The 27181-nt window shown below is 41.9% G+C and overlaps 1 protein-coding gene across 3 annotated transcripts in view; it reads left to right on the forward strand.

Moving 5' to 3' along the window:
* Window positions 1-1053: 1053 nt before the first annotated feature.
* The window catches only part of LOC132833259 (protocadherin-10-like), a 57009-nt gene continuing 30881 nt past the window's right edge, over window positions 1054-27181 (forward strand). Inside the window, exons 1-5 of one of the 3 annotated variants that reach the window (XM_060851395.1) lie at window positions 1054-3927; window positions 4674-4732; window positions 4829-4935; window positions 16728-16852; window positions 25661-25743. In XM_060851395.1, coding sequence (XP_060707378.1) covers window positions 1456-3927; window positions 4674-4732; window positions 4829-4935; window positions 16728-16822 — 2733 coding nt within the window. In that variant the 5' untranslated portion in view covers window positions 1054-1455 and the 3' untranslated portion in view covers window positions 16823-16852; window positions 25661-25743. Of the gene's footprint in view, window positions 3928-4673; window positions 4733-4828; window positions 4936-16727; window positions 16853-21375; window positions 21454-25660; window positions 25961-27181 lie in introns of those variants that run through there. The other 2 variants (XM_060851394.1, XM_060851396.1) reach the window with 2 other exon arrangements.

Raw genomic sequence — 27181 nt, forward strand, 5'->3', positions numbered from 1 at the left:
CATTCCTCATTCATTGATAGGTACGGCTCACCCGGCCGGAAACCCCGAGGAACTCAGTGACACTCCACCAGATATCAGTCGGGGTGCGTTGGAGTAATTGAGGGGGAAAAATCTTTAGATTGCGTTTGGATACATATCTGGCGTTACGCAAAAATGTTGCATTGAAAGTGATGGGGCTCTTTCTGATTGTGCACGGCGATATTTTGATACTGTGTGTTAAATCGCGACCTGGGGAGGGATTCTTCACGGGATATATGTTACACATACAAACAAAAATCCCGGCGCCACCTCTCCGGTAAAAGTGTGGAACGTGTCACTGTTGCAGTTTGATTCAATGGTGTATTGATTAATCCTGAATACTTGCAGGATTTTGAGTGACTCTCCACCTCCCCCACCCCCCACTCCCGTACAGCTGCAGAAAAAAAATCGCCCCCACAATGGTCAGTGCAGGAAAAAAAGTGCAGTTAGCGCAGAGACGGGGGGGGGGGGGGGGGTTAGAATTGGAGCAGCAAGCACTGTCCTTGCGTTTTGATCTGATCTGACTGGTATAGGCACCTGTATGAGTGCAGCCCACTGCAACTCTGGGCAAACCGACAGACTGGCACCTCCTTTGCCCGGCGGTGGTGGCGTTTGTGGGGTGGAGGGGGGTGGGGGAGGGTAGGGGAAGGAGGAGGTGGAGAGGAGACGGAGGAGGAGGAGGAGGGAATGGGGTGACCCCGCCCGCTCCACCACCCATTGGGCGGCAGGCACCTGACGCACGACCCGTCGCCAGCCAATCGCAGCCGGCCGCTGAGCGTCTCCGGCAGCCATTGGCTGGTGCCCGGAGGGCGCTATGCAAAAACAGAGAGCGCTGAAGCCGGGGATCTGCAATCTGTCAGGAGAGAGAGAGAGGAGAAAGAGGAGGAATTGAACCACTGCAACCCGGGGCTGGGGGGGTGGGGAGGACACACGGGCAGCGAGAGAACTGAAACAGGGTTATGAGGGAAGGAGAGAAACAAGGGAGAAAGGACAGAAAGGGAGGGGGGTTTGGGGGGGAGGGGAGGAAAAATAAAACCCAATGAGATTCAGATTGGAGAGGGGAACTTCACAAAGTGTTTGATGAGAAACTCTGGACTCGATCGCCGTGTTTACGCCGAAGAGATGACCGGCCGCTATGTCAAAAGGATTTGATAAGAAGCCAACCCGCCCTGGGGAATCTCTTCATCCAGGGGACTGCTGAGTAAGAGTGAGATCGAGAGGAGCAGCTCAGGAAGAGGAGACAGAAGTTTAGCTTTCCGATGCGATGCGCCTTCTTGGCTTTTTTTGCGAGCGGCAAGAGGAGAATGAGAGAGAGAGAGAGAGATCAAAGCTGGACAGAGCGCCCGGTCAATCACTAGAGGGATTTAAAATATAATCTATACGTTTAATCGCCGAAAGAAGATCCCAAGAATCAAAGAAGCTGAAGAGGCTGTGGAAATGTTAGTGTGGTGTCTCCTGGTTTGCATCTGGTGGGACCCGGTCGCCTCTCAGATCCGCTACTCGGTGCCCGAGGAGCAGGAGCATGGCACCTTCGTGGGCAACATCGCTGAGGACTTGGGTCTGGACGTGACCAAGTTGGCGGCGCGCCGCTTCCAGACGGTGGCCAGCTCCCGGTCCCCTCACCTGGAGGTGAACCTGGAGAACGGCGTCCTGTTCGTCAACGAGAAGATCGACCGGGAGGAGCTGTGCAAGCAGAGCCCGAGCTGCCTGCTGCACCTCGAGGTCTTCCTGGAGAACCCGCTGGAGCTCTTCCGCGTCGAGATCGAGATCGTGGACATCAACGACAACGCCCCCGCCTTCCCGGAGGCCGACCTGACGGTGGAGATCTCCGAGAGCGCGTCGGCCGGCACCCGCCTGCCGCTGGAGAGCGCCTTCGACCCGGACGTGGGCAGCAACTCGCTGCGGACCTACCAGATCACCCCGAACGGCTACTTCGAGCTGGACGTGCAGACTCAAGGGGACGGGAACAAGTTCGCCGAGCTGGTGCTGGAGAAGCCGCTGGACCGGGAGCAGCAGGCGCTGCACCGGTACGTGCTGACCGCAGTAGACGGCGGCTTGCCCCAGCGGACCGGGACCGCCCTGCTCACCGTCAGGGTGCTGGACTCCAACGACAACGTGCCGGTGTTCGGCCAGCCGGTGTACACCGTCAGCCTGGAGGAGAACTCGCCTCCCGGCACGCTGCTGCTGCAGCTTAACGCCACCGACCGAGACGAGGGGAAGAACGGGGAGGTGATCTACTCGTTCAGCAGCCACGTCTCGGCCCGGGTCAAGGAGCTGTTCAGCCTGGACCCCCGGACCGGCTGGTTGGAGGTGAAAGGGGACGTGGATTACGAGGAGAGCAGTTTGCACCAGCTGTACGTGCAAGCCAAGGACCTTGGCCCCAACGCGGTCCCGGCTCACTGCAAGGTGCTAGTGCGGGTCACCGACGTGAACGACAACGCACCGGAGATCAGCTTCAGCACCGTGTCCGAGTCGGTGAGCGAGGCGGCGGCTCCGGGCACCGTGGTGGCTCTGCTCAGCGTCACCGACCGGGACTCGGGCGACAACGGGCAGCTGCACTGCGAGATCCTGGGCCAGGTGCCCTTCCAGCTCAAGTCCTCCTTCAAGAACTACTACACGGTGGTGACGGACGGGCCGCTGGACCGGGAGCACGGCGACTCGTACACCATCACGGTGCTGGCGCGGGACCGCGGCTCGCCCCCGCTGGCCTCCAGCAAGTCCATCAGGGTGCAGGTGGGCGATGAGAACGACAACGCGCCGCGGTTCTCCGAGGCTGCCTACGACGTGTATGTGAGCGAGAATAACGTGCCCGGGGCGTACATCTACGCGGTGAGCGCCGCCGACCCGGACCTGGGCCAGAACGCCTACATCTCCTACTCCATCCTGGAGTGTGACATCCAGGGCATGTCGGTGTTCACCTACGTCTCCATCAACTCGGAGAACGGCTACCTGTACGCGCTGCGCTCCTTCGACTACGAGCAGCTGAAGGAGTTCCGCTTCACCGTGCAAGCCCTGGACTCGGGCAGCCCGGCGCTGGGCTCCAACGCCACCGTCAACATCCTCATCGTGGACCAGAACGACAACGCGCCGTCCATCGTCTCCCCGGTGTCCCGCAACGGCAGCTCCCGGGAGCTGGTGCCCCGCAGCGCCGAGCCCGGTTACCTGGTGGTCCGCCTGGTGGCGGTGGACGCGGACGACGGCGAGAACGCCCGGCTGACCTTCTACATCGCCCGCGGCAACGAGCTCGGCCTCTTCCGCATGGACTGGCGCAGCGGCGAGCTGAAGACCGCCCGGCGCTTCCCCGCCGCCGGCGCCGCCCCCTACGAGCTCCTGATCGAGGTGAGGGACCACGGGCAGCCGCCGCTCTCCGCCACCGCCACCGTCCTGGTGCTGGCGGTGGACAGCGCGGTCGAGCGGCCCGGGGAGAGGGGCAACCGAGCCGGCGGCCCCAAGGACCACGCGCTGGACCTGACCCTCATCCTGATCATCGCGCTGGGCTCGGTCTCCTTCGTCTTCCTGCTGGCCATGATCATGCTGGCCGTCCGCTGCCAGAAGGACAAGAAGCTGAACCTGTCCAGCTGCCTGGCCGGAGAGGGCTGTGCGTGCTGCCGCCAGGCCAGGAACCGTAAGAAGAAGCTCAGCAAGTCAGACATCATGCTGGTGCAGACCAGCAGCGCCAACGCCGCCCAGGTCTCGGTGGAGGAAGGTGGCTTCGGCCACCACAGCCAGAACTACTGCTACCAGGTCTGCCTGACCCCGGAGTCGGCCAAGACGGATCTCATGTTCCTGAAGCCCTGCAGCCCGTCCAGGAGCACGGACGCTGAGCACAACTCCTGCGGCGCTATCATCGCTGGCTACACCGACCAGCAGCCCGATATCATTTCCAATGGGAGTATATTATCCAACGAGGTAGGTGGTTACACCCGGTCTCAGATCCAACTTTCTCCCACTCTGCTCGTCTCCCCTCACCTTGCAACCGTGACTCCTTCCACACTCTCTCCTTTACAAGTCCATCTCGTTGCCGAAATCCTCCGTTTGCACCTCCCTGTGGGGCTGTCTTCACCTGAGATGTTGTCAAAGGCGATTAAAGTCACACCAGTTGCTTCCCGTTATTTGGAGCCAACCTCCAGTGACTTCTCGCCCTGTTTGAAGGGGGGAAACGAAAGTCTTCTGGTCTTCTCGCCCGAACGGAAAACGAGCTGACGCTCGGTCCCATGGGCCAGAGAGGGTCGGCAGGCACCGACTGTCCTGAAGTTGTTGCTCATTAGTCACTTCAGCTCTGACAATGGCTCCCACACACTGCACACAGGTCACATTCTCCAACGGTGATTGTCAGGACCAGGAGAATTCACTATCAACATTCCCCAATAAAACCAGTCCTAAAGGGTGTTCCAACATTTGACCTGCAAAAAAAAACCCTTACCTCGTCCGTTGTAAAATGTTATCCAGTCTTGAGGCCGTGCCAAATGCATCTCCAAAGTATTTGTCCTGTCATTAACAGGTCTGAGGGTCATAGTTGTAACTGTAATTAAATGTCCTCATCGTGGTTATAGCTTCGACCACAACTCGGCCGGATTCTTTCCTCGTGTTAATGTCAGTTCAGGTTGTCAGCTTAATAAGTAACGATTATTGACTTGGTGATTCCTGCTTTACAGATTAAACACCAGCGGACGGAACTCAGTTTTCTGGTGGACAGACCCCGTCGAGTTAACAGGTGAGCAGCTAATCGATCTGGAACGTCATGCAGTTTCCACTGTTGACCCGTTTGAATTTGGGTACCAACACTTGGCGGTTCTTGTTTCTCATACAGTTCGGCTTTCCAGGAGGCGGATATAGTGAGTTCGAAGGACAGTGGCCACGGAGACAGCGAACAAGGGGACAGTGATCACGATGCCACGAACCGAGCTCAGAACTCTGGTGAGTGTGCTTAGTGGCGTCTCGAAAGTGCTCCCCCCCGGACTCTGCAGTGGAGGTGGGTGGGGGAAGAGGCACATGCATTTTTTGCGTAGTGTAACAGAGAATGGGACAAGCAACCCCACCAACCTCCCCCCCCCCCCCCCCCCCAGGCTCGGAGTAGGGGACTGCATGATTGAATTCGCGCTGTCCTGACTGTGTTGGAATTCTCAGTAATCCACCCAACTGCTCGTGTGTGGTGTGTGAATGAATGGACATGTCAGCACAGCATGCTGATGTGTGAATATTGAATTAAGAACAACGTGTAGTTAACTCAGCAGCTCAAATTTCACCCCTGGTGTGTATTCCATGCGTATTACGGTTGAGTCACGGACTTTAAAATCATTGTGTGATGTTCTGTTGAGCGAGATGGAGGAAGTGGCGTGTTATTTACTGCTCATCGCGCCGCGCCGAATCCAGTTCCTTTGTAATATATATACTGAGCACAAGCTGTCCGAGAAGAAACTATTCTCAGTCTAATTTCCCCTTTCCCCTTTGGTTTCCTTGGCTGCTTTTATCCAACCCGACTACTACTGCTTATTATGGAAAACACGTTTGATGCTAACGGCCGCTCAATGGCCTCTTTATTTTTTTTTCGCCTTTAATGAATGTGCAATCTGAAACGAGTCCTCCAGGACTGGCATTCGTCTCCATCATTCCTGACTTGTTGTTGAACGTGATGGAATTTGGAAAGAAGCGATAGTGGCAGGGTCAGGGGAGTTGAGAAGGACACAAAGCAATGGGCCTGTGCCAGATGTCCCCAGTCAGCTCTCACTGGGGGAGGGGATGGTGGGGAGCATTAACTAATTCCCCAGAGCTTCATAAAATTCTTAAGCCCATTGCACATTCCCCACCCCCGGCGACTGAATCTGAGAGGGTCGTTTTATTTGTGGTTAGCATGTGGTTAGCATGCTGCTCTCTCTCAAAATGTCGGGATATTAAATACACCCATAACACAGAAGATGGCAGTAATGCAAAACTTATCTGGCTCCGCAGAGCCTTTTTGCATTACCTTCCTGAAATGGAAAATTATTAGTCCGGATGACAAAAAACACTAAAATACATAGGATGGCTTTTTTTTGGCCTGTCTGAAATAGCAGTCAAACCAACAATAGATAAGGAAATGTACAATAGCTGTTCACTTGTTCAATGAATCACAGGTCTGTGTTTACCATTGACTGAGCAATCTTGAAACACTGCCAGTGAAACCGTTGATTATCAAGTAATTCTGGAAATCAGATCAACGTTGGTTTCAACCGGTTTAAGGGACTAGAGAACTGTTTTATCTTAGGGTCGTGCAACGTAAAGCTGGTAATCATTTTAATGCTGCGTTTTGAAATGGCTTATCTGTGTCTCTGTATAAACACTTTATATACTATGCAATGTTAAACAACTTGAGCACACTTACAGCACCAAGCAGGCAACCAATATAAATGGACCAGAAAATTTCATTGTACGAGTATATGCAGTACTAGGTAACTAGTTTGACTGCAACAGCTTGGTATCTTTTTTTCTCTGTCAGTCATTGCCCAATATGTTCCCCTGAACATTAAGATAATCTGTTACTTTGGCACAAAAGCTCCAACTAATTTAATGGAATGTGTTTGAAATAATGCACTCCCTCCTGTTGGGTGCTAGTGTGTTTGTCTGGATTAAAATAAATACTTCAACCAAGATCTCTAACAATCCATGAACCTTAATTACTCTTATTCTTAGAACTGTAATCTGAGATCAGCTCATAGAAACACAGAAGGTGACAACAGCCACCTCGATCATTTTAGGTATGTTTGTTTCTGTTGGAGTTGGTGCAAGCCCTTAACTGAGGGACAACAACTGTTAGAATTTGAATTATACATACGAACAAAGATGGAATTAAGACAGATTAGAAATATGTCAAAGCTTGACAATGAAAGATGGAACAAAATGATGGGAAGAATGGGGATGTGGTTTGTGTCCTGAAGAAAGAATGGGGTTGGGGGGGAGGTAGAGAGGCCAGAATGGTTTAAAGAGACAATTCCAGGGAATTGGGGCTTCCCAGTTGACAGTTTTGCCAGAATTCTGGACAGAGGAAGGGATGGGAGGGGCAGATAAATGAAAAGAAAAGTGTGCCAAATGGGTTCTAGTTGCATTAAGGCAAAGGCACCAAAGTCTTTGCAGACCAAAGGGCTTCTAGCTCACTAGAGAGAGATGCCTGGTGGTGGTTTAATCTGAGGGTCATAATGGAAGGAGGTTTTTTCATTGCAATCTCAGCCTGTGTGGGAATTGAACCCACACAGCTTATGATAGTCTTTACCGCAAACCAGATGACCATTGCACACACTAAACAGGTAGAAATACCATTTCTGAAAGCAGTTTGTAGGAATGCCAGAAACCAAACAAGTTTATAAAATAAACTATAATGGGAAAATAAGTCAAATGAATTTTGGTGTTCTCCGCTCAGCTCTCAATAAGAATGGATCTCCATTTAAATCTGTACTACTTACATGTTCTACAATAGATATCCTCAGGAGTAGCTCACGTATGAAAGAAACATGCACAAAGTTATAGCCTCTGATGTTGGACTGTCTTATATTGTTTGGAAAAATTGCCATATAAGAATATGGTTCATTCAATATATGACAAAATGGAAAGTTGTGAATTTCCAAAATAACCTCTTTATGGAAAGAAAGAGCAGCTAGATAATCCAAAGCAAACCCTTGACCAGTCAATTGTCTGATGTGTCTTCACAACTTAAAGTTGATAGACTATCTCCTCTTTAAGAAAGGACGTACTTTCTGAAACAGTTCAGGAATCCAGGAAATTCACACTTGATTATTTTACACCATTCATCCATAGATTTAAAGAATATGGTGGGGAGAAAGGTAAAATATTGGAGAAAGCACCCACCTCTTTTGTACTGATGGAAAGTTACTTTTTGGAAATCCTGAATTCATATCTTTTACCTACCCAAGAGCTCAGATTGTGTTCGATCTTTTGGGAAAGTTTGCATCAAAGTTCAGCAGCTATTAGGTAAGGCAAATTGAATGTTGGCCTTTATTTTAAATGGAATAGTGTATAAAAGTGGGGAAGTGTTGCTTAAACTATACAAGGCAGTAGTCAGACTACAGCTGGAATATTGTGAACAATCTTGGAATTCTTATCTGAAGAAAGATTTACCAGCATGGGAGGCAGTTCAGTGAAAGTTCACCAGCCTGATACCACAGATAGTCAGGAGTTTTTTTCAGAAAGATCACATGCAGTATGAGGTATCTCAGCATCAGAGGATATGACTGTTTACATGATACAGAGAGACTGTTGTATAAGGAGAAGATGATTAGGTTGAGCCTGTATCATTGGAATTTCAAAGAATGAGAGGCACCCTTATTAAAACATACATGATTCTGAAGGGACTTAGCAGGGCAGATGGAGAGAATTCGTTTCCCTTTGTGGGAGGGTCTAGCATCAGTGGGTAATAACTCAGAATGAATGGGGTTTATATTTAAAACATAGATGAAGAGGAACTTATTCTGTTAGAGGGTAGTGTATTTGTGGAATTCTTTACCCCAGAGGGCTCTTGAGGCCGGGTTGTCAAATATGGTCAAGGCTGTTTAGACAGCTTTCTAATCAGTAAAGGAATCAATGATTATTAGGAAAAAGGCAGGAAAGTGAAGTTGAAGATTATCAGATCAGCCATGATCTCATTGAATGGAACAAACTTGAAGGACTGGATGATCTACTTCTGCTCCTATATCTGAAGGTCTTACAGATTGAAAGGCTGACTGGGTGGAAGGAGAGGTAAATTCAAAGGTAAACAGCATGAAATATAGCAGAACCCATTATCATCCCAGGTGAAACTTTAGAGAATATATTACTAACATTTTGTTGGCAATATGCATGAAGATGCTGATATTGAACATCCCCCATGTTTTACCCTTACTTGAAATTCATGAATAGGCAGTGTAAAAGGCGGCATTGTTTCAATGTAGTTGGAATGTAATACCAGCATACTACGGAAAGCATCAAGTGACTCATAATTATGTTTTCTGTGTATCTCATGCATTGACAAGCCACTGAATGCTTTCAAGGATGTTAAAGTAGAAGGTATATTTGATACTTGTATTTCGAATGTCACTTACAATGTTTTCCTTCCCCCAGTGTTGACTTAGTTGTGATATTAACTCCATGAAATACAGGGGAACATCATATGTTGTAGGAAGCATAATGCAAGAGACAAGCCACAGAGACTCTATGTTTTGGGAGGTTGGAAGAGTGGGTAGTTGGGACAAGTTGAGGAAGTTCCGGACTTGTCCCTTCTTTGCTCCGTGTTCTTGGTTGTCTCGAATGTGTTTAGTTTTCATCTGATTCAAACATTCAACATGAAAGACGTTCAAAAGCATTTGAGTCAAGTAAGGGTTAACCCAACAAGAATAAAATCTGCCTAGATTTGAAAGGAAAGACATGAGGATTGCAAACTTAAATATTGCAAAACAACAGGAGGTTAGTCTCGAGGGATAAACAGAAAGTGACTTACATCAGCTGCGGCCTGAAAAATAAAGGAGGCAAGATTTGTCAGTTTACAAGTTTCGCTTCATTAGGTATGAAAAGCAAGAATTGTTTTGATGTCGAGAACATTAAACCCCTAAGGTGGAATTTCCTGATAATTTAGGGAAATAGTCGGGGATGTCTGTTAAATGCGTATGTTTATCGCAACTTGAAAATACACAAAGCCCACTTTACAGCAGGGAGCAGGAATGAGATCGAAGAAACAAGCCACGGAACCGAACGTGCTGCCCATTCAAAGCTGTACAGCTCAGAGGCATCCCCACAAGTCCTATCGACTTCTGTCTTGGCTGAACAGGGCAGTCCCCATAGACCTTCGCCCCGCTGCGATTGGGTTTCAGAACAAAAGAAGTGTTTGTTGATTTTAGCAAACAGTGGGCGTTTGTCAGCCATACTAAAGGAGCGATCTCGGAGGAAATAAAGCTACACCGCGGCGATCCAGTAGCTGTAGGTTCTTGCAGCATAAGCATTAGGCAACTTGAAAGAATTTTAGGACATGTCCTCCTACTCGTGTGATTGCATTTTCAGTATCTGTTTAAATGCAGTATACTATTTGAATAACTCAGTCGCAAAGTCAGAATCAAACGGCAAGAGATCCCCCAATCGCAGCCGCGAAGACTCTACACGTGCTCTTTATAGTTGGCTTTTTTTAAAGTTCAAAAGACACGATGCTGGCGATCCCGTTCCCAGTTCACGTCCGCAGTCTGCAACAGCTCACTTATCAGTCATTTGCTTTCAGACTTCTGCATAGCAATTACTGGTGTGGGACTAAGACGGAAACCTTGTATTTGCATTGCAGGAGCTTTTATACATAAAAACAATTTTGAAGAGAAATGAGTGCATGATAAACGAGCCTCGCCTCGCTCCCTCTCTCGACGCCTTGTTGAACTGTCCACTCCCACTTGTATATCCTCAAGTTCGCTGCCTGGCGGGGCGCCGTTCAGATGAAGAGTGACGCTGTGAGCACCCTGAGGATCAGAGTTGCAATGCTCACACCAGCTTTCATCCTGACTACTGCTCTGTGCGGCTCCCCAAGCATCTCCTCCCTCACCGCGCTGCTCCAATAGTAGCACGCCATGTTGATTAAATAAACTGTTTATCTCCTAAACTGGTTACAGTGGTACAATACAAATTTGATTTGAGTGTTTTACTGTCGCTTTGTTTGTGTAATCTCATGGTGGCACCCGTTTTCTTGTTCCCGGCCTAGCTGTTGAACCACTTGTCGGACATCCCCTCCAATCAGATTGAAGGGGCAAGTGACATGAAAAAGCTGAAGGAGAGGTTCTATCTTCTTAATTGTACCTGATGCAACTTCAGGTTTTTTTTAAAACATGGGTTGCAGCTCCACTGTTCCTGGAAAGAGTTTGGTTACCAACAGAGCTCGTGTCAATCGAGTCTTTCGTTGTCAGTGCAAAACCCACTGGACTGCCAACTGCATGTAAGAAAGCACTTTCGTGTTTGCATAGACAAGCGTTGCCAATAGAACATGCAATAACAAGCGCACGTCAATAGCATCTTGCCTCCGTGTCAAACAGAAGCGTGGAGTGTTTCTCCATGCAAATTAAATCAATTAACCACACCGTCCCTCAGACTGAGAATACTTAAAACGGTCGTGTTCCCATTCTATTTGTAAGAGCTGACAATAGTAATAATAGTGGTCAGCTTTTGCCCTACCACTCAGGTTTGATGTTTTGATGAGTTGACTGAAGCAAATGACTTTGAGTGGACAGAATGCCTGAAGTGAAAAGCAAATCATACAGTGATGTCAAGTATTTGCCTCAAGAGCCCCAAGGAGGAGTAAACTCTAATCACTTGTGATTTATTTTTCCATAAACCATCTAATCCCATTGTGTGCCCCATCTGCAGTGCATGTTGACTGATTTTATGAGTTTATTTAAGATTTTTTTCAGAACTATACAATAGCTTTATTCTGGGGGGAATCACCTGCCACAGAGAGCTGTTGCCTTTCCTATGATGTGGAAGTAAACTGTAATACATTCAGGCAGGACTAAGGTTTTTGATGTAATTGCAGGAGGTGATAGCCAGACCAGCAAATAGTTGTGAGCAAGTTGTTTTCTAATAGTTTTCAAGAAGTTGATCTTGTGTAAAATATTCAATAAGAAATCAGTGCAGTGAGACTGGTACATAAAATTCTACTCAGCATTATTTGCCACATCATAAACTTCTAGTTTCATAATTTGTTTGATCCCTGTTATTATCAATAGTCATTATGAATGTGTGATGTGAAGTTAATTTGAAAGTGTTGGTTAACTTTGTTAAGAATATGGTATTTCATACATCGAAATGTTTTCTTAATTTTAATATATGAAAGCATTGTGATTTCAATTGATTTTAAAAGTCCATGTTTTGTTGCTGGAGTGTAGATTTATATGCCTATTTATTTCTCCTTAATACACTCTAGCTACTGGTTTACTTGAATACACGTTCCTTAAATAAAAGCAGGTCTCAATAGTTTTAATAGCTAGGGGAGTTCAGTAATAATTAAACCAGGTTTCGTAGAATTATTTCCATGCCAACACTGTGACTTCCATTTTAACCTCTTTTGTCCTCTTTGCTTTGTTTCTGTTTTAACTCTCTTTGATCATTATTTCCTTGTTCCCCTGCCTTAATTTTTCTTTTCTGAAGTGGAGGCACTTGGTTACATATGGCAAGCTTAGTGAACAAATATGCTTTGAAACAAGCAAGCTGTTCTAGTGGCAGTGTACAGTGAGCCCTGCCTGCTTGCTAAGACAAATTGTACCACAATCTCATTCATTATTGCTAAATTGATAATATCATACCAGTCCATTCCATGTAGCTAAATAAATGTTCTAATCGCTCAATCCATCTTGCTGAGCTAATGATGCCAGACTGAATCTCGCTTTGAATTTGATTGGTATACTGATTGCATACAAAAATCTTTTCTTATTAAAGATATGAATGCACAATGCAAGATAAGAAAATGGGAGTGCTTATACAATCATAATTTTGGTTGCTTTTTAGTCAAATTTTGTCAAACAGTAATTTAAAATCATGGTGATTTGTCAGGTGAAAGTGAAGACTGCAGATGCTGGAGATCAGAGCTGAAATTGTGTTGCTGGAAAAGCGCAGCAGGTCAAGCAGCATCCAAGGAGCAGGAGAATCAATGCTTCGGGCATGTGCCCTTCTTCAGGAAGAAGATGGGCTCATGCCCGAAACATCGATTCTCCTGCTCCTTGGATGCTGCTTGATTTGTCAGGTGAATAAATTATATCCATGTGTATGAGCTAGTAGAAGTAATACATTTTAGTTATAGAAAGGAGGATGCAATGGACAAAATCCACTGCAATAGCAATAGCAATAGCGAAGATACACATTTTCCTTCAAGCCCTGGATTTAGTTGAGTTTTGAATGTGTTTTGCTTAAATGTTACTGTTCAGCCAATCATGAATCCACTGCATGCTGTTATTTTAAGCTTCATTTCTTGGATCAGGTAGGATCTACCTTACACTGTAAGAAACAAAAAAAGAAATACTATTTATAGAATATGTCTGCTACTCTCCTATTGAACGATTAGGCATCAGATGTGGATTCATAATATTAGATTGCCACATGCACAGTACAGCACATTTTTTTGCCATAAACAAACAAGGAAGTCATTGACATACTGCCCACTTCTATTGAAGTAAAAACACAGGAGGATGTGCAGTGTGGCTAAATACAGGATTGTAGGGAATGCTTTTCCTCTGCACATGTGCGTGATTTTTAAGAGGACAGCTGCCCCTTAAGGCAAATCCAAATTAGGCAAAGTTATGGCATTGCTAAAATGACCTGCAAAATACTTCTAATTAGGTCATTTTAGGTAACTATTTCTCCAACAGCAGAATTACTCTCCAAAAGCCTCCTAGAGTTGTATCATTATTAATGTATCAGTAATTTTTTAAATGCTTAGAGATATCTTATTAATTGGGTTGTTGTGGGTTTGGCATGATTGACTCCACACAAAAAAAACACTGGATGATGAGTTTTGTGTAAAACCCTTACCATTCCATGATTATATTTTATGAAAGCTATATGGTTACACTTTCAACCCCTTCCTTGAAGCATATACAACAGCTATTTACAAAGCCAATTTCCCTTCTGTCACACAGATATGTGACCCTTACGTCTCTCCTTGATAAACAACATATAAGTCACATCAAAAGTGTTAAATTTATCTTTGAGAGGGCACAGACTAACAACAAAAGCTCTTGTATTTGTGCAGAAATGCCTGCTGTCATCTCTTGTCTTTTTCACCTTGTGCTCATCAGCCATATGGTGGCGAGGTTCAGTTTTCATGTCTTAATTTCGATGTCAATGCTTTTTTTCAGTGTCATCACAGTTTTTTGGTGACAGGCGTGTGATATCTGAAACAAGCTTGTAAGAGGAGTAAGTGTTTTACCTGTTTCTGTCGGCACAGAGTTTATTTTTTATTGTGCTTGATAAATCTCCTCAGTGGAGGTCCCAGAGGAGAGAAGAGGCAGGTTGTAAATAGAGAGCGAGGTTTAATTACATGGCTGTAGGCACTTCAGTAGCATGAGCACTGGTAGGTTGGTGAGCTAGTCTGAAATTATATTACATATATCTGTTCATTTCCTATGCTTGTACTAACTCGCAATTTGACGATAAAACGGATCAGTTTTATGAACACCCGAGATGTGAGCATTTTTGATTGAAGGCAAACCATTTTTAGATAAATGAATCTTCTTAGGAAATTTCATTTCAGAAAATGGAGACTCCCTGTTCAACTTAATTTTTTGCGGGGAGTGGGTGCAAATATCTTTAAATAACAAGTGCTGATAAGGAACGGGAAGATTGCTTTTGAGGACATACTTACTGCCTTCACATTTTTAAGCCTCAAATATCTTCATTGTTATACTCATTTCATCTTCCACTAGTGGTTAAAATGCTACAGGGCATTTAGCAAGCTGAATTTCCATCAGACTTTAATTTCTGCCACTAATATAAAATATAGAACAGCATATTCAAAATGAGAAACTAATCCAGTCTTCATTCAATATAAATTCTTGCTGGAGATACAGTCATATAAAGGTTCTAATTACATGTCTGAAACTGTTCAGAATATTATGAGTACTGTTTGTACATTACAGTTATATTCATCTGCATATCACCAGCAGACCCAAGGTGCTTTAGAAAAGTTCCATCAAACCTGCAAAGCAATAATGTCTTTCATACCCTCACAGTTGTCAGAAGGAATTAAGCTTCTGCTGTTTGCCACTGAGCGAGTCAACTGGGTTTAGTCCTTTTGAATTAGTTTATATTCATGAGGTCAGGAAACCTCTGAAATCATTCAAAGAAAAGTTTTTGGGATTAACAAATTATTCAAATTAAGCATCAGATGGGCCAAGTAGATCAATGACAGTAGGGGATCATTTAAACTACAGCGATCATACCATTACAAGATTAATGAAACCATGGTAAACAATATTAGTCAATCCAGAGTGAGAGTAATCCACTGACAGAGAACTGACATCAAGTATGCAAGAACAAATCTGGACTAGGAGAACTGGAACCAAAGGCTCATGGAAAAAAAAAGAAACTGATGTGGCAGTGCTCCAGCAGCCCATGTCCAAATACTGTAAAAAAAAATCCAAGTAGCAAATGATATTTACGCCAACTGGAAATATGACTTGGAAACATTTCGCCATTCCTTCAGTATTATTGAAATTCTGGAATTGCCTCCTTAACGGAACTGCAGGTCAACCTGCAACATATGGACTGCCACATTTCAAGAAGACAGTTCTCAAGGGACAACTAGGTGTAGACAATAATTGCTGGCCGAGTCAGTGATGCCCATGTTCCAAAAGTGAATTAAAAAACATATACCAGAATATGACCATCCCCAACAAGAGAGAATTTAATCATTGCCTCTTGACATTCTATAACAGTCCATTGTGAAAGTCAACATTCATTTCAGTTACCATTGACCCGAAACAGAACTGGACTAGTCGTATAAATACAGTGTCTACACGAGTAAGTCAGAGGCAAGGAAAACTGCTGTGAATAACTCACCTCCTGACTCCCCAAGGCCTGTCAATCATCTAAATGTCATGTTACTATGCTATCCTGCTCTATGTTTTATGGTGAACAGTAGAACCCTGGGAAGCACCAAAGATCATAGGGACCTTGGTGTGCAAGGTAGATAAAGTAGTTAAAAAGGCTCATGGGATGGTTGGAGAGTTTGAGCTATAGGGAAAGGCTGAATATGCTGGAGCTGTTTTCCCTGGAGTGTCAGAGGCAGAGGGGTAACCTTATAGGAGTTTATAAAATCATGAGGAGCATTGATGGTGTAAATAGGTAAAGTCTTTTCCCTAGGGTGGGTGAGTCCAGAACTAGAGGGCATAGGTTTAGGGTGAGAGGGGTAAGATTTAAAAGGGACCTAAGGGGCAACCTTTTCATGCAGAGAGTGATGCATGTATGGAATGAGCTGCCAGAGGAAGTTGTGAGACTGGTAGAATTACAATATTTAAAAGTCATCTGGATGGGTATATGGACAGGAAGGATTTAGAGGGATATGGGCCAAATGCTGGCAAATGGGACTAGATTAGTATATTTGGTTCACATGGAAGAGTTGGACCTAAAAGTCTGTTTCCATGCTGTACTTCTCTATGACTCGAAGTGGATTTTTGTTTTGCTATTGTACTTTTTTTTTATCATTTTATAAATGGAGACTTCCTACTTAATAACATGAAGTGAGTGAGACTGGTATTTCCAATAATGCAGGAAATTTCTTAATTGGGTCTTGGGTCTCTCGATTCTTATACCTCTCTTTGTGTAATCAGCATATCAATACATATTTACAGTAGAACTGCTCTTCCTTCCAAAAGATACGGCAATTCCTCTTGTAAGGTTCCACCAACAATGCCATCAGCTGGCACCTTTTAAATCTAAATGTAAAAACAAATTAGAATTGTGCAAAAGTCATTGGAAAAAATAATCAGTTTCATTTATAATCTGTTCAACAGTCGTTTTGAAAGTGCTTTGACAGTGAACTTCACAACTGACATTTTCTTTTGTATGTCAGTGTTCCATTGTCATGCACATTAAAATTTGACCTTAATGGACATTGATTAGTGAATTCCACTGTGATTTTGACTTGTAAAGTGTTCCCACTAATAAGGTGCCCCCAGTTATTTAAAATGTTCTTTCCATTTTTTTCCTGTCTTCTCCCCTTGCAGGCCGTTCACCGAGGTGCATCCTCCTCCAGCTGGGGGAGAGCAGGACGGTCCAGGATTCAGACTTCTCTACGACTGCCGTCAATGCAGCTCTGTGAGCGGCTGGCAGGAGGTGCGATTTGAGCAGGGTGCGTTGGACCATGACACTTCTCTCTCTTTCCCCTCCCTCCATACTCCCTCCCCAGGAATGGAACTTCTTGCTTCCATATAGCACTTCTTCTAGGGGTCTGGTCGGGAACTGATGAAGTTCAACCAACTGAGGCATCTGAGTTTGAGTGGGAGGGAGCCCTGGGACTGGAATATGTGTATTTCTGGCTGGGAATGAAGCATCAAACTTCCTGAGCTGCTCACTTGTCCTTGGTGTTTTTAAAGGACATATCACCCTAATTAAAATGAAAGATTGCTTACCCTTTAGAGTGAAGCCCTCTTAAGGTCAAAAGTTAAATGGGAAGAAAATTTCAAAAGGACCTATTAACCTGAGATTGCAGAATATGTTCTGTTGTGGCAATCCTATTGCCAGCACCTAAAATGAAGTTTTAAAAAAACATTGTCACCTTATGATTTTGCTTTGTAAACATAACAACATCCAACATTATTAATAGCGAGGTGGTGAATTAAGTTGCCAGCAATTGCATCTTACTTCTTTTTTTTTATCTTTATGGTATTACCTGTTAACTATCTCATCACTGTCCATTGATTGACCTATACTGTTGTGTTGAATGGATCACAGTTGCCATATGATATCTGTGCTTGTGAGTTTCAATGGGAAGTAGCAGAAACTATTGAAGCATGGGAGAAACACTGCTGTTGAGCTTGATCATAACCTCAACTAAGTTCCAAACATGGCTCACAATAATGGTCGAGTATTTGGAAGATACAGGCAAACTGGCTATTTATTTTAGTTCAGCTTCCTGAGGCCAATTGTGCAGTTGGAACTGTGGCTCAGTTTTGTATCAAGCATCAAATTTAGCAAGTTGGCAAACAGGGACCTTATTTTTGGTCGTTTAGTCTTCATCCAATTAAGCCAAGTTGGTACTTGGGAATTGAATACTCTGAAATCAAGGTCAATACAGTTAGATGCGAATTAAAAGTTCCATTGTTGCACATTAACAGTACGCTAAAGTGCTGATAATATTTAGATTGTACATTTGCTAAATGTTTTTGAGTAAGTGTTCCAAGATTTAGCAAGATTTATTATTTGAAATCTTCAATGACAACAAAAACAAACCTTGATTTATCAATGTGGTGAAAAACCTTTGAGAAAATAAAATAAAAATTGCAATTAGTTACAGCATGAATATTGAACAGTGTTAACTACATTGAAAACGCATCACAGGAATGAATCAACTCCTATTTTAGTAGCATTCAAACTTGGACAATTTCTTTGGAGTATTAAAGTAAAATATTAGTGCCATACAATCTCTGTAATTAAAAAGCTGTTAACTACAGTATTATATAATGTTTTTAAAGGATGTTGCAGACATCCATTAGGAGGTAAAACTATGATCATCAAACAATGAATGTACTGAAATCCCTCTTCAATACATTTCTAGAATATAGCCTAATGCTGCAATACTTAAAACAAAATGAAAATGATAGCCAATGCGTACTATTGCCATTCATATTTAGCTAAGAAAATCATCATCGACAAAGTGAAAATATTACGTTACAGTGTAGGTCCTTCATGGAATGTAAGGATCATATTTTCTGTCATTTACATTGAGTTAGTTTTTGATGGTGAATTTATGTAATTTCTGCAATAATGTATCAAATGGTGAAAGCTATCTATTTTTAAATATAGACAGTTGTAACTTGAGAAGAAGGTTCATTTATTTGGAAGGTTAGTGTGTGCAATTCTCTTGGATTGAATTTGTGATAAATGAAAATGCTTGATTAAAGACTTCCAATGTAAAGAATTTGAAAGAGACGGGAAACATTCACTTGAATCTATAAAATATGAATGATCTTACCAGTGCACAGTTCCTTTCCTACATAAAATTTTTATGTTTGTATTTACAATAGAAGTTGGGCATATAATCTTTTTATGATGTTTTACAAAGTACTTACAACCCAGAAGATCTCTGTCTGTGATTATGCTCCTTACAAACATATTCCCATCCTTCTTAATTTAACCCCATAGACAAATTATTTTCTTTCTTCCCTAACAGCACAGGAGACTAATCAGCAAGTCAAGTCTGAGCTGGACTTCTGAAGGACCAATTCACCTATTGCAACATCCCTGCCTTTGCTTCATAGTCTGACTCATTTTACTTTTCAAATAATGACCCAGTTCCCTTTTAAAACTCCCAATTGACCCTGTATGCACTAACTTAAAAGCAGTGCATTTCAGGCTCTAGCCATGTGTTGCATGGAAAACATTTCTCTTGTGTCGCCATTGCTTCTTTTTGCCCAATAACTTGAACTTGTGCCTCTGTTTGTCAATCCTCCCCCAGTGGGAACAGTTACTTCCTTTCTACTCTGCCCAGAACCCTTAACATTTAAAATACCTCTGGTACGTCTCTGCTCATCCACCTTTTCTCGAAGGAGAGCTATCTTAACCTCTACAAACTTCCTACGTAACTGAAGTTTCTAATCTCTTTAGCCATTCCTATGATCTTTTCTGCACCATCATAATGCCTTCCTGTCGTTTCTGAGAAGTGGTGACCAAAAGTGAAGGAAATACTCCAACTAGTGTTCTTTATAGCTTTGACATGATGTCCTTTCTTTCATTCTTTGTGTTCCTATTGGGGAAAGCTGAGAATGTTGTAGGCTTTAATAACCACTTCTACACCTATACTGTCAATGATCTATGTATAAGTACACTCAGGTCCCTCTGTTTACGTGCTCCTTAAGAATGTACTCTTTAGTTTTATATTGTCTCTACTACTTATCCACCCATTCCACCATTCTGTCTTTTGGAATTCTCCGCCAGTATTTCATGTTTCACAATACTTCAAAGTTTTGTATCATATCCACATTTTCAAGTTGTGCCCTGACATCAATGTCTAGGTCAGTAATATTTATCAAAAAAAGCAGGTGTCTCATTAAAATCCATGGGAAACTCTGCAATAAACCCCCCTGCAATTTGAATAACACATGTTCATCACGACTGTTCATTTCCTGTTACTCAACCAAGTTTGGTACCCATGTTGCCACCACCCCTTTTATTCATTGAGCTCCAACTTTGCTTATAAGTCTGTTGTGTGGCAATTTATTAAATGCCTTTTTTTAGTCCATTCATGACACCTCAATAGGATTAACCTCATCAGTCCTCCCTGATAGCTCAACAAAAACTCAAGCAAATTAGTTAACAATTACTTGCTCTTAATAAATCCATGCTGTCTTTTCTCAATTCACTTGCATTTGCTCAACTAACTATTCATTTTGTCCTGCATGATCAGTTCTGAAAGCTTTCCCATCACCGAGGTTAAGGTGATTGATCTGCAGTTGCTGTGTTTATTTTCATGCCCAGCTTTGAACAAATGACATTTGCACACTCTCCCTGTAATCCTTCTGTGATACAGTATACTCTGTACACAATGGAAGGACATGATGAGTAATGTACTCTGGGAGGACAAGGGGGAATATGTAGACTGGACAGATTGGGAAACATAGGCTCGATATATGAGGTACACTAGCAGAGGAAAGAAATATAGCAGGTTCATCAGAGGAGGGGAGAGATATTCCAGTTACACTAGGGAAAAGGCGTTGATGTACAGACATACATGGGAGGGGCCATTACAGTGGGGAATGGAAATTTATATATTATGTACAACAGGGAAGGATATGTAATAGGCCATCTACACTGAGATATGGTGAGTTATAGCAGGTACATCAGAGAGTTTGTGGTGATATACAAGGAATATTTAACTTTGGGTAAAATGTTTCTGTGCTATTCATCTGAACTTGTGGTGATTGAGATTCTAATCACCTCTAAATAAAGTGGTTTCTCGTGAATTCCTCCTTGGATTGACTTGTGAATATCTTACATTCCTGACCCCTAAACAATTAGTATCAAAGACCTCTATCAGGCTTTCATTTTTTTGTACAAAGAAGATCCTGAAGCTGTTCAGTCTTTCCTGATGGGAATAACCTCTTGGTCTGAAATCATTCTTATCATTCCATTTCTTATCCTGTGAAGACTGCAGCACAGTGAAAGTGTATGATTAAAACATGGCTAATTTTCACAGTCAGCTTTCATTAATAATAGATCATATATTTATGGGAATGTGTAGTAAGAGAATAACTGAATTGGGTACTGAATGATGTCCTATATCACCAGCATCGAATCGTGCTCTATCTGGGAAACTACACTTAATCTTTCTTTACTATGTACAAGTGAAATTATCTGGTATTTTAATAGTAAATTGAGGAAAGAAAAATTAATTAGGGTTAGATGTTTTTAGTGTACATTATAGAAAGGATATGGTAAGTGTTGAGTTAATACAAAATACCCTATAGACGCTGGGCCTCCACAGAAGGAAGTAACTGTAGGATTACATGGTTAAAGATTAAGGATAAAGGTAATTGTTGGCATGCATACTTTTAAGTAAAGAACATGACATTTGATCCTGACGGCATGGCATCAAAGCATTCCAAACATTTATTCTTGATTTGCTTTCTATTCTCCTGCTGAAATCTTTTGTCAAAGACTTTTCTTTGGATCTTGGAAGGAAGACATTTCAGTGAAAAGGATGAAAACAGTAATCTCAATGTAGACCATGTCCACTATCTACCAATTATTTGAATGTAGTTGGTACGTTTGCAAACTAATCACAGTTCTTCACACAGTCCGAAGCAAAAGAACATTTCATACGAACTTTGTTAGAGATGTTCACCTAATATTCAGCAATTATGTTCATTTCTGTACTGACATGTGGATGTACTCTGTAAAGACCCCTTCTGTCTGCCTGATGTTTTAAGACTAGTTCTGCTGCACTTTTGAATTGCAATAGTACACTTATGTAACTTGAAGTGTTAATTTAAACCAAGGACTTTGTGTAAAGAAAATAGCAATGATGAAAATAAGAATTTGTCAAATCATAACAAATTTGTCAAATAAATTTAGGTGTTCCACTATGTCTGAGAAGGTGCTGCTTTAAGGTAATGAGCCACTGCTAATTGTCATTGTATATCTTCTGCTCAAGTAGGCTTTGGGAGAATCTATATTCCCTCATGCCTGGGGTATGTTACATGGCCTAGATTAACCTAATGATAAGGTAGGGGGGGAAAATGCATATTTAAAATAAGCAAGGAAAATTGTGTTCAATACAAAGGGATAAGAATGTATCTTTTCAAACCATCCATAAGTATATTCCTCCCTTGGAACAAAATTGTTCGACATACCTCATGAATGTTTAACAACAGTCCATCCTGAAGTTTGAAGGTAATCTTGCACTTTATTATCTTTCCTGTCTGTCAAGTCAAACCTGTTATATTAATAAAGTTTGATGTTACTTTTAAAGTTTACTGTGCTGTGTTCTGAAAAGTTTATTTAAAAGAAATAAATGCTGAAAAATTTGAAGAAAATTGAAATGGACATCAAAGGTTACAGTCTCTCATAGGAGTACTTCTTGTCTAAAGTCAAAACTCTTGGAGTTGGTACTTTTTTAGTAATTGATGTGTAAGAGCATAATTTGATGTATCATTCAATCATATAGATCCAGACTGATCCAAGTTTAATGCATTGTTCTTCTGCATTAGTTGATCTCACCCATGGTCAGAGCGGGGATATTTCAAAGTACTTAATTGCCTAGAATTTTACAAATTGATGGCTGCGTACATACATCCACTATGGTACTAAGCCATACATTGGTTTACTATTGGAGCTTCAGACCTTAATGTAAAATGTATTAATCTTCATAATTTAACTTTTATAGCATTTGACAGCATAAGTCAGCTGTTTTGAGCTGAACTGGCTGTGTAGGTGACATAATTTAGGTTAGTAGTCCTGGGTGTGAAAAGTTGAAATATCATGAAAATATATATATGTGAACATTTGGAGAGGACAGGATGGATAGAGTAGAGTAACTATTTATTTATCATTTCTACCATATACAACTGTTTCAGTGAAAATGAGACAGTGTTCCTTCAGGACTGAGGGTGATTGTTGAATAAAATATTAATTTCTCATGGAGGTTGAGCACTTCTGTGAGGTAAAGAGGAGCTGCTGGCACCCGTTGAGACAGATTTTGTCATGAACAACAATGTCAGCAAAGGTGAGGAGGAATTGGTCTAGGGGATTGTCCAGTTAGGTCTGTTCCAAGAGAACTTCCAATACCTGGGAGATGATATTCCAATAAGAATTATGATCCTCATGTGAAAAGCAAAAAGAAAAAATGAAGGGAGACCATACTTATGGTGGTATTTCTTATTAGATACTGAAAATATCCCCGGTTTAATTTGTACTATCTTCTGGTAGCTCACTCAAGTAATTGTTTCTCAGTTATGAATTAGACGTTGTTTGTAGCCTATTTGACAATCAATTAAGCTCAGTCCTGACTTCACCTAGTCTCAGCAAACACATACGGATAACATAGAAACATTTTTCATGTAGCTGGGTGGTTGAATCATAATTGAAATGGAAGATGCAGTTGTTTGTTCAGCTTTGTAGAGCATGATGCTGAGGTCAGTTGTAGTACTGCTATACTGGTTCAGGTGAACTCATCTGGCAATTGGAGCAGGTATAGTTTTAGCTTCTATGCACAGCTTCTTGTTCTTTTTACCAACTGAGCCACTATAGAACTCAGAGACTGTAAGTAATTTTGATATTTATGTTTTCTTCTTCACACATCTGTGAGACAGCGGGGGATATTTTCCTGAATTTATGATGGAATATAAGTGAAGGTTTTGTACGATCATCAAAATTTGACTTCAAGTCATGTAATCAGTTATTATCTGGTTTAGTACTGTGGCATTTCAACTTTAAAATGATCATTGCCCCAATTTTCATTCTAATCTGAAAGATTATGACTACTTGGATTGGATATTCCCTGTGCAAAGATATCAAATCTCACTGATATTGATTGAAAGAGTGCTTCAGCATAAGTTTTGTTTGATTAAAAAAATGCCCGTGTGTTCAATTGGAGGGAAAAAAATGCATAGTGTTAAAGATCTCAGGCAGAAAACTCAGCATTTTTGAAAAATGCAGAGCTATCGTTGCAGAGTTTTTCAAAATTGTTGTCACAAATTTCTTCTGTAACCTTTGATTTTCTTACCTTCAGGCAGCAAACTTAAATTGTGACATTCGTCTTCATGCTATTATTATCTAGTTGTTCATCTGAATAAAATTTCCTGCATGGTTACTACCAAAAATTTCAGTGTACTGGAGGAATGAAAAGAAAGGAACTTCAACACTGTGTCACCTTGCATTCCAACTATCCTTTTATTTTTGTTCCACAGTTACATAATACCCTTCATATCCACAACATTAAAGAAAGTTCAATTCTGCTTAGTATTAACTCTTTGCCAGTTGAATATTTGAAATAATGTATCCATGAAACAAATTTGGACAATCTGAAAAAAGTTCATCTTGGGTGGGAATTTACAGTGCAAGATAATTGTTCAATTCACAATCTCATTATTGTTGGCATTATTATACAGTCAAACAAACATTACATTTCAAGGAAAATTCGTGTAAATTTAGCAATAAATTCAGTCGCTCTGAATTATGAATTAATCTGCTGCTTTATTGAGTATCGTTGAGTAATGCAGAAAACATTGCAATGTTTGAGGCTACAGAAGATGAAATTTAACTTCGGCATTGGATCAAATCTGGCATTAGGGAGTGACTGGCTATTTCGTACTGCAATAGAATTGGAAATTAGGCAGGGTGCACAACAGGAACCAATCTGCTATGTCAGCTTTGGTCTCAGCAAAGAATAAATCCCAGCCCTATCATGTAATAACCTGCTTAAAATTCCTATATTCATTTCAGAGAGGGTGCAAAACTTTAAGATGCAGTTTACCTAAGATCACAGGATTATTTTTGCACTCTTCTGAAAAAAAGAATTTAGCTACCTAAATAGAAAATAGTCTGCCTATCATTTAAAGTGGAATTATTCTTACAACTGACATTAACTATTCTGGCAAGCAGCATATCTAACATTCTTACCATGCAGAACACAATGCCGTAAATCTGTGTCCAAAGTGACTTTAGAATCTGTTGCACACCATATCTTGTAATAGATAACTTAATGAGGCATTTTTACTGGTGCATGGCATAGTTCTGAGAGTGTGGTGCTGGAAGAGCAAGCAGATCAGGCAACATCTGTGGAGCAGGAGAGTCAACGTTTCGGATAAAAGCCCTTCATCAAACTGTGTTAATGTGCAATCCTTATCTGTAATTAGAACTATATCATTGTCTGTATTGTAAGTAGTGGCTGCAGCATAGTCACTATCATAGTCATATGATAGTTGTCATTCTTTATATATAATATGAAAAGGAGTACAAAAGCATTCTTTCATCAGCATGACAAGGACACAAACTTGATCTTTCTATTTGTCTGCATTAGCATTTCCTTTAAAAAGTGTATGTTTAAATTCACAGTAGGTAAATCTATAAGTGCTATTGTCCAGAGAGAAGGCTCATTTGAATTTTAATGTGTCCTTGGCACTTCCTGTCTCAGAGTAGTGCTGTATTTGGAAGATCTTTGTTCATTATTTCATGGGGTGAAAGCTGGCGGATAAATCACTCTGTGGTCAATTGCTGTTTGGTGTTTATCTCAGTGTACAGAACAAAATTAAAGTAAAATTGTGAAAATTTGTACTGAAGGAGTTTCGTGGGTGGGAGCAAATATATTGGAGACTCCAGTGAAATATTGATACATAACCAACGACATCTTAGAACTTTCTTTCCAAATATTGAAGTGGCATCCTGCAGTCCTCAGTAGAAGGTTAATGTCCCTAATACTGTTTATTTTGACTTACATTTGTAGGAGCTGACCTCTTTTCCAATTGCACAGAAGAGTGTAAAGCACTGGGACACTCAGATCGTTGTTGGATGCCCACATTTGTACCCACAGATGGCCGTCAAGGACCTGATTACCGCAGCAATCTGCATGTTCCTGGCATGGACTCTGTGCCTGACACCGAGGTCTATGAAGCTCCAGAGCAGACAGGAGAGAAATCCTTCTCTACATTTGGAAAAGAAAAGTCACATCCATCTAATTTAGAAAAGAAAGAATATGATGCACTTCTGCCCAACACACGTGCGCCTTACAAGCCGCCATATTTAAGTGAGTATTTATCAAATCAAAATATTTTTGATTATGAACTTTTCTTGTGCTTTGAATGAAATCATTTCCTTTTGTGAAAATGAAGTCAGATTAATAATTTTATATACATTACATCTGTAGAGTAACCTGCTGTGAAAATTCTATTATTTTCAACAGGCTGACTTGTTTTAGTGAAGTGTAATATGGGGTTAACTATGAAACTGAACCAGATACTTGAATCCACCTGGATTTCAATAGTTGAATTGATGCCAAATTGTTAAATGTATTAAAAGTTGAAATAGATGTTTCCATGCACTTGACTCAACTCTGGATATATTTAAAGCATACACAAGAGATACAAAGGTTCTTTGGGCACTTCTCAAATCAGATTTGATGTAACATTGGAATTGTCCTCTGTGTTGTCAAATCTAAATAAATTGTGACTCTCTTCTCCAGAGAAGTTGTCATAGCTATGTCTTAGAATCAGGCTAAGTCACAGCATTGGAGTTGTATTGCGACTTTACTGAATTTTTTTCATGCTTTGTCTTTGTTTATGCTGGTCAGGAAGAGATCAATGAAAGGACATAAGATATTTTCTCACCTGTTTCATGTAGCTTGTGTTCATCTGTATTTAATGGCTTTTAAGAATGAACAATTCCACTTTAAAGTGGAAATATTCAAGCTATTTGTATTTATCGTGAATTTTACAAGCCTTCCAACAATAGGTTGTTTGTTATTGTTGTTTTACAGTCTCACATAGAACTTGTTCCACTGCTGTGAAACTGGCAGTATTAAGTTATGCTGCTAGTGTCACACTGTTCCGTAATCAGTTTCAGACAGTATATTGTAAGTGCACACTTGAGTAATCTGTTGATTGTTGTCGAAATTACGTTGAAATTGTTAAGTTTAACTCAGAGCTGAGGGTCCTCTTGGATTTTTGTCAATGTGAGAAATTGAAATTTGGACTTGGGGATCTCTCTGTTTGTAAAGGTACTATGTAACTGAACTGTATGATCAAATAATGTCCCAGATTTAGTTTCTGGTCTGTCCAGATAGAGATGATCTCTGTCGAGTAGTCAATGAGGTACAATGAGGTATCGCCCCCTTAAGAGAACTAAATCAGGGCTTTCACAGCAAATCATTTTCGAGCAATTTCTGGCAGAGAAATGCTTATGTAGTTTGGGCTGGCCTGAGTTGGTACATTCCATGATCAAATCACCATATTACATCTGAGGGGCCAGA

The sequence above is a fragment of the Hemiscyllium ocellatum genome, chromosome 36 (assembly GCF_020745735.1).
Source record: "Hemiscyllium ocellatum isolate sHemOce1 chromosome 36, sHemOce1.pat.X.cur, whole genome shotgun sequence".
NCBI lineage: Eukaryota > Metazoa > Chordata > Chondrichthyes > Orectolobiformes > Hemiscylliidae > Hemiscyllium > Hemiscyllium ocellatum.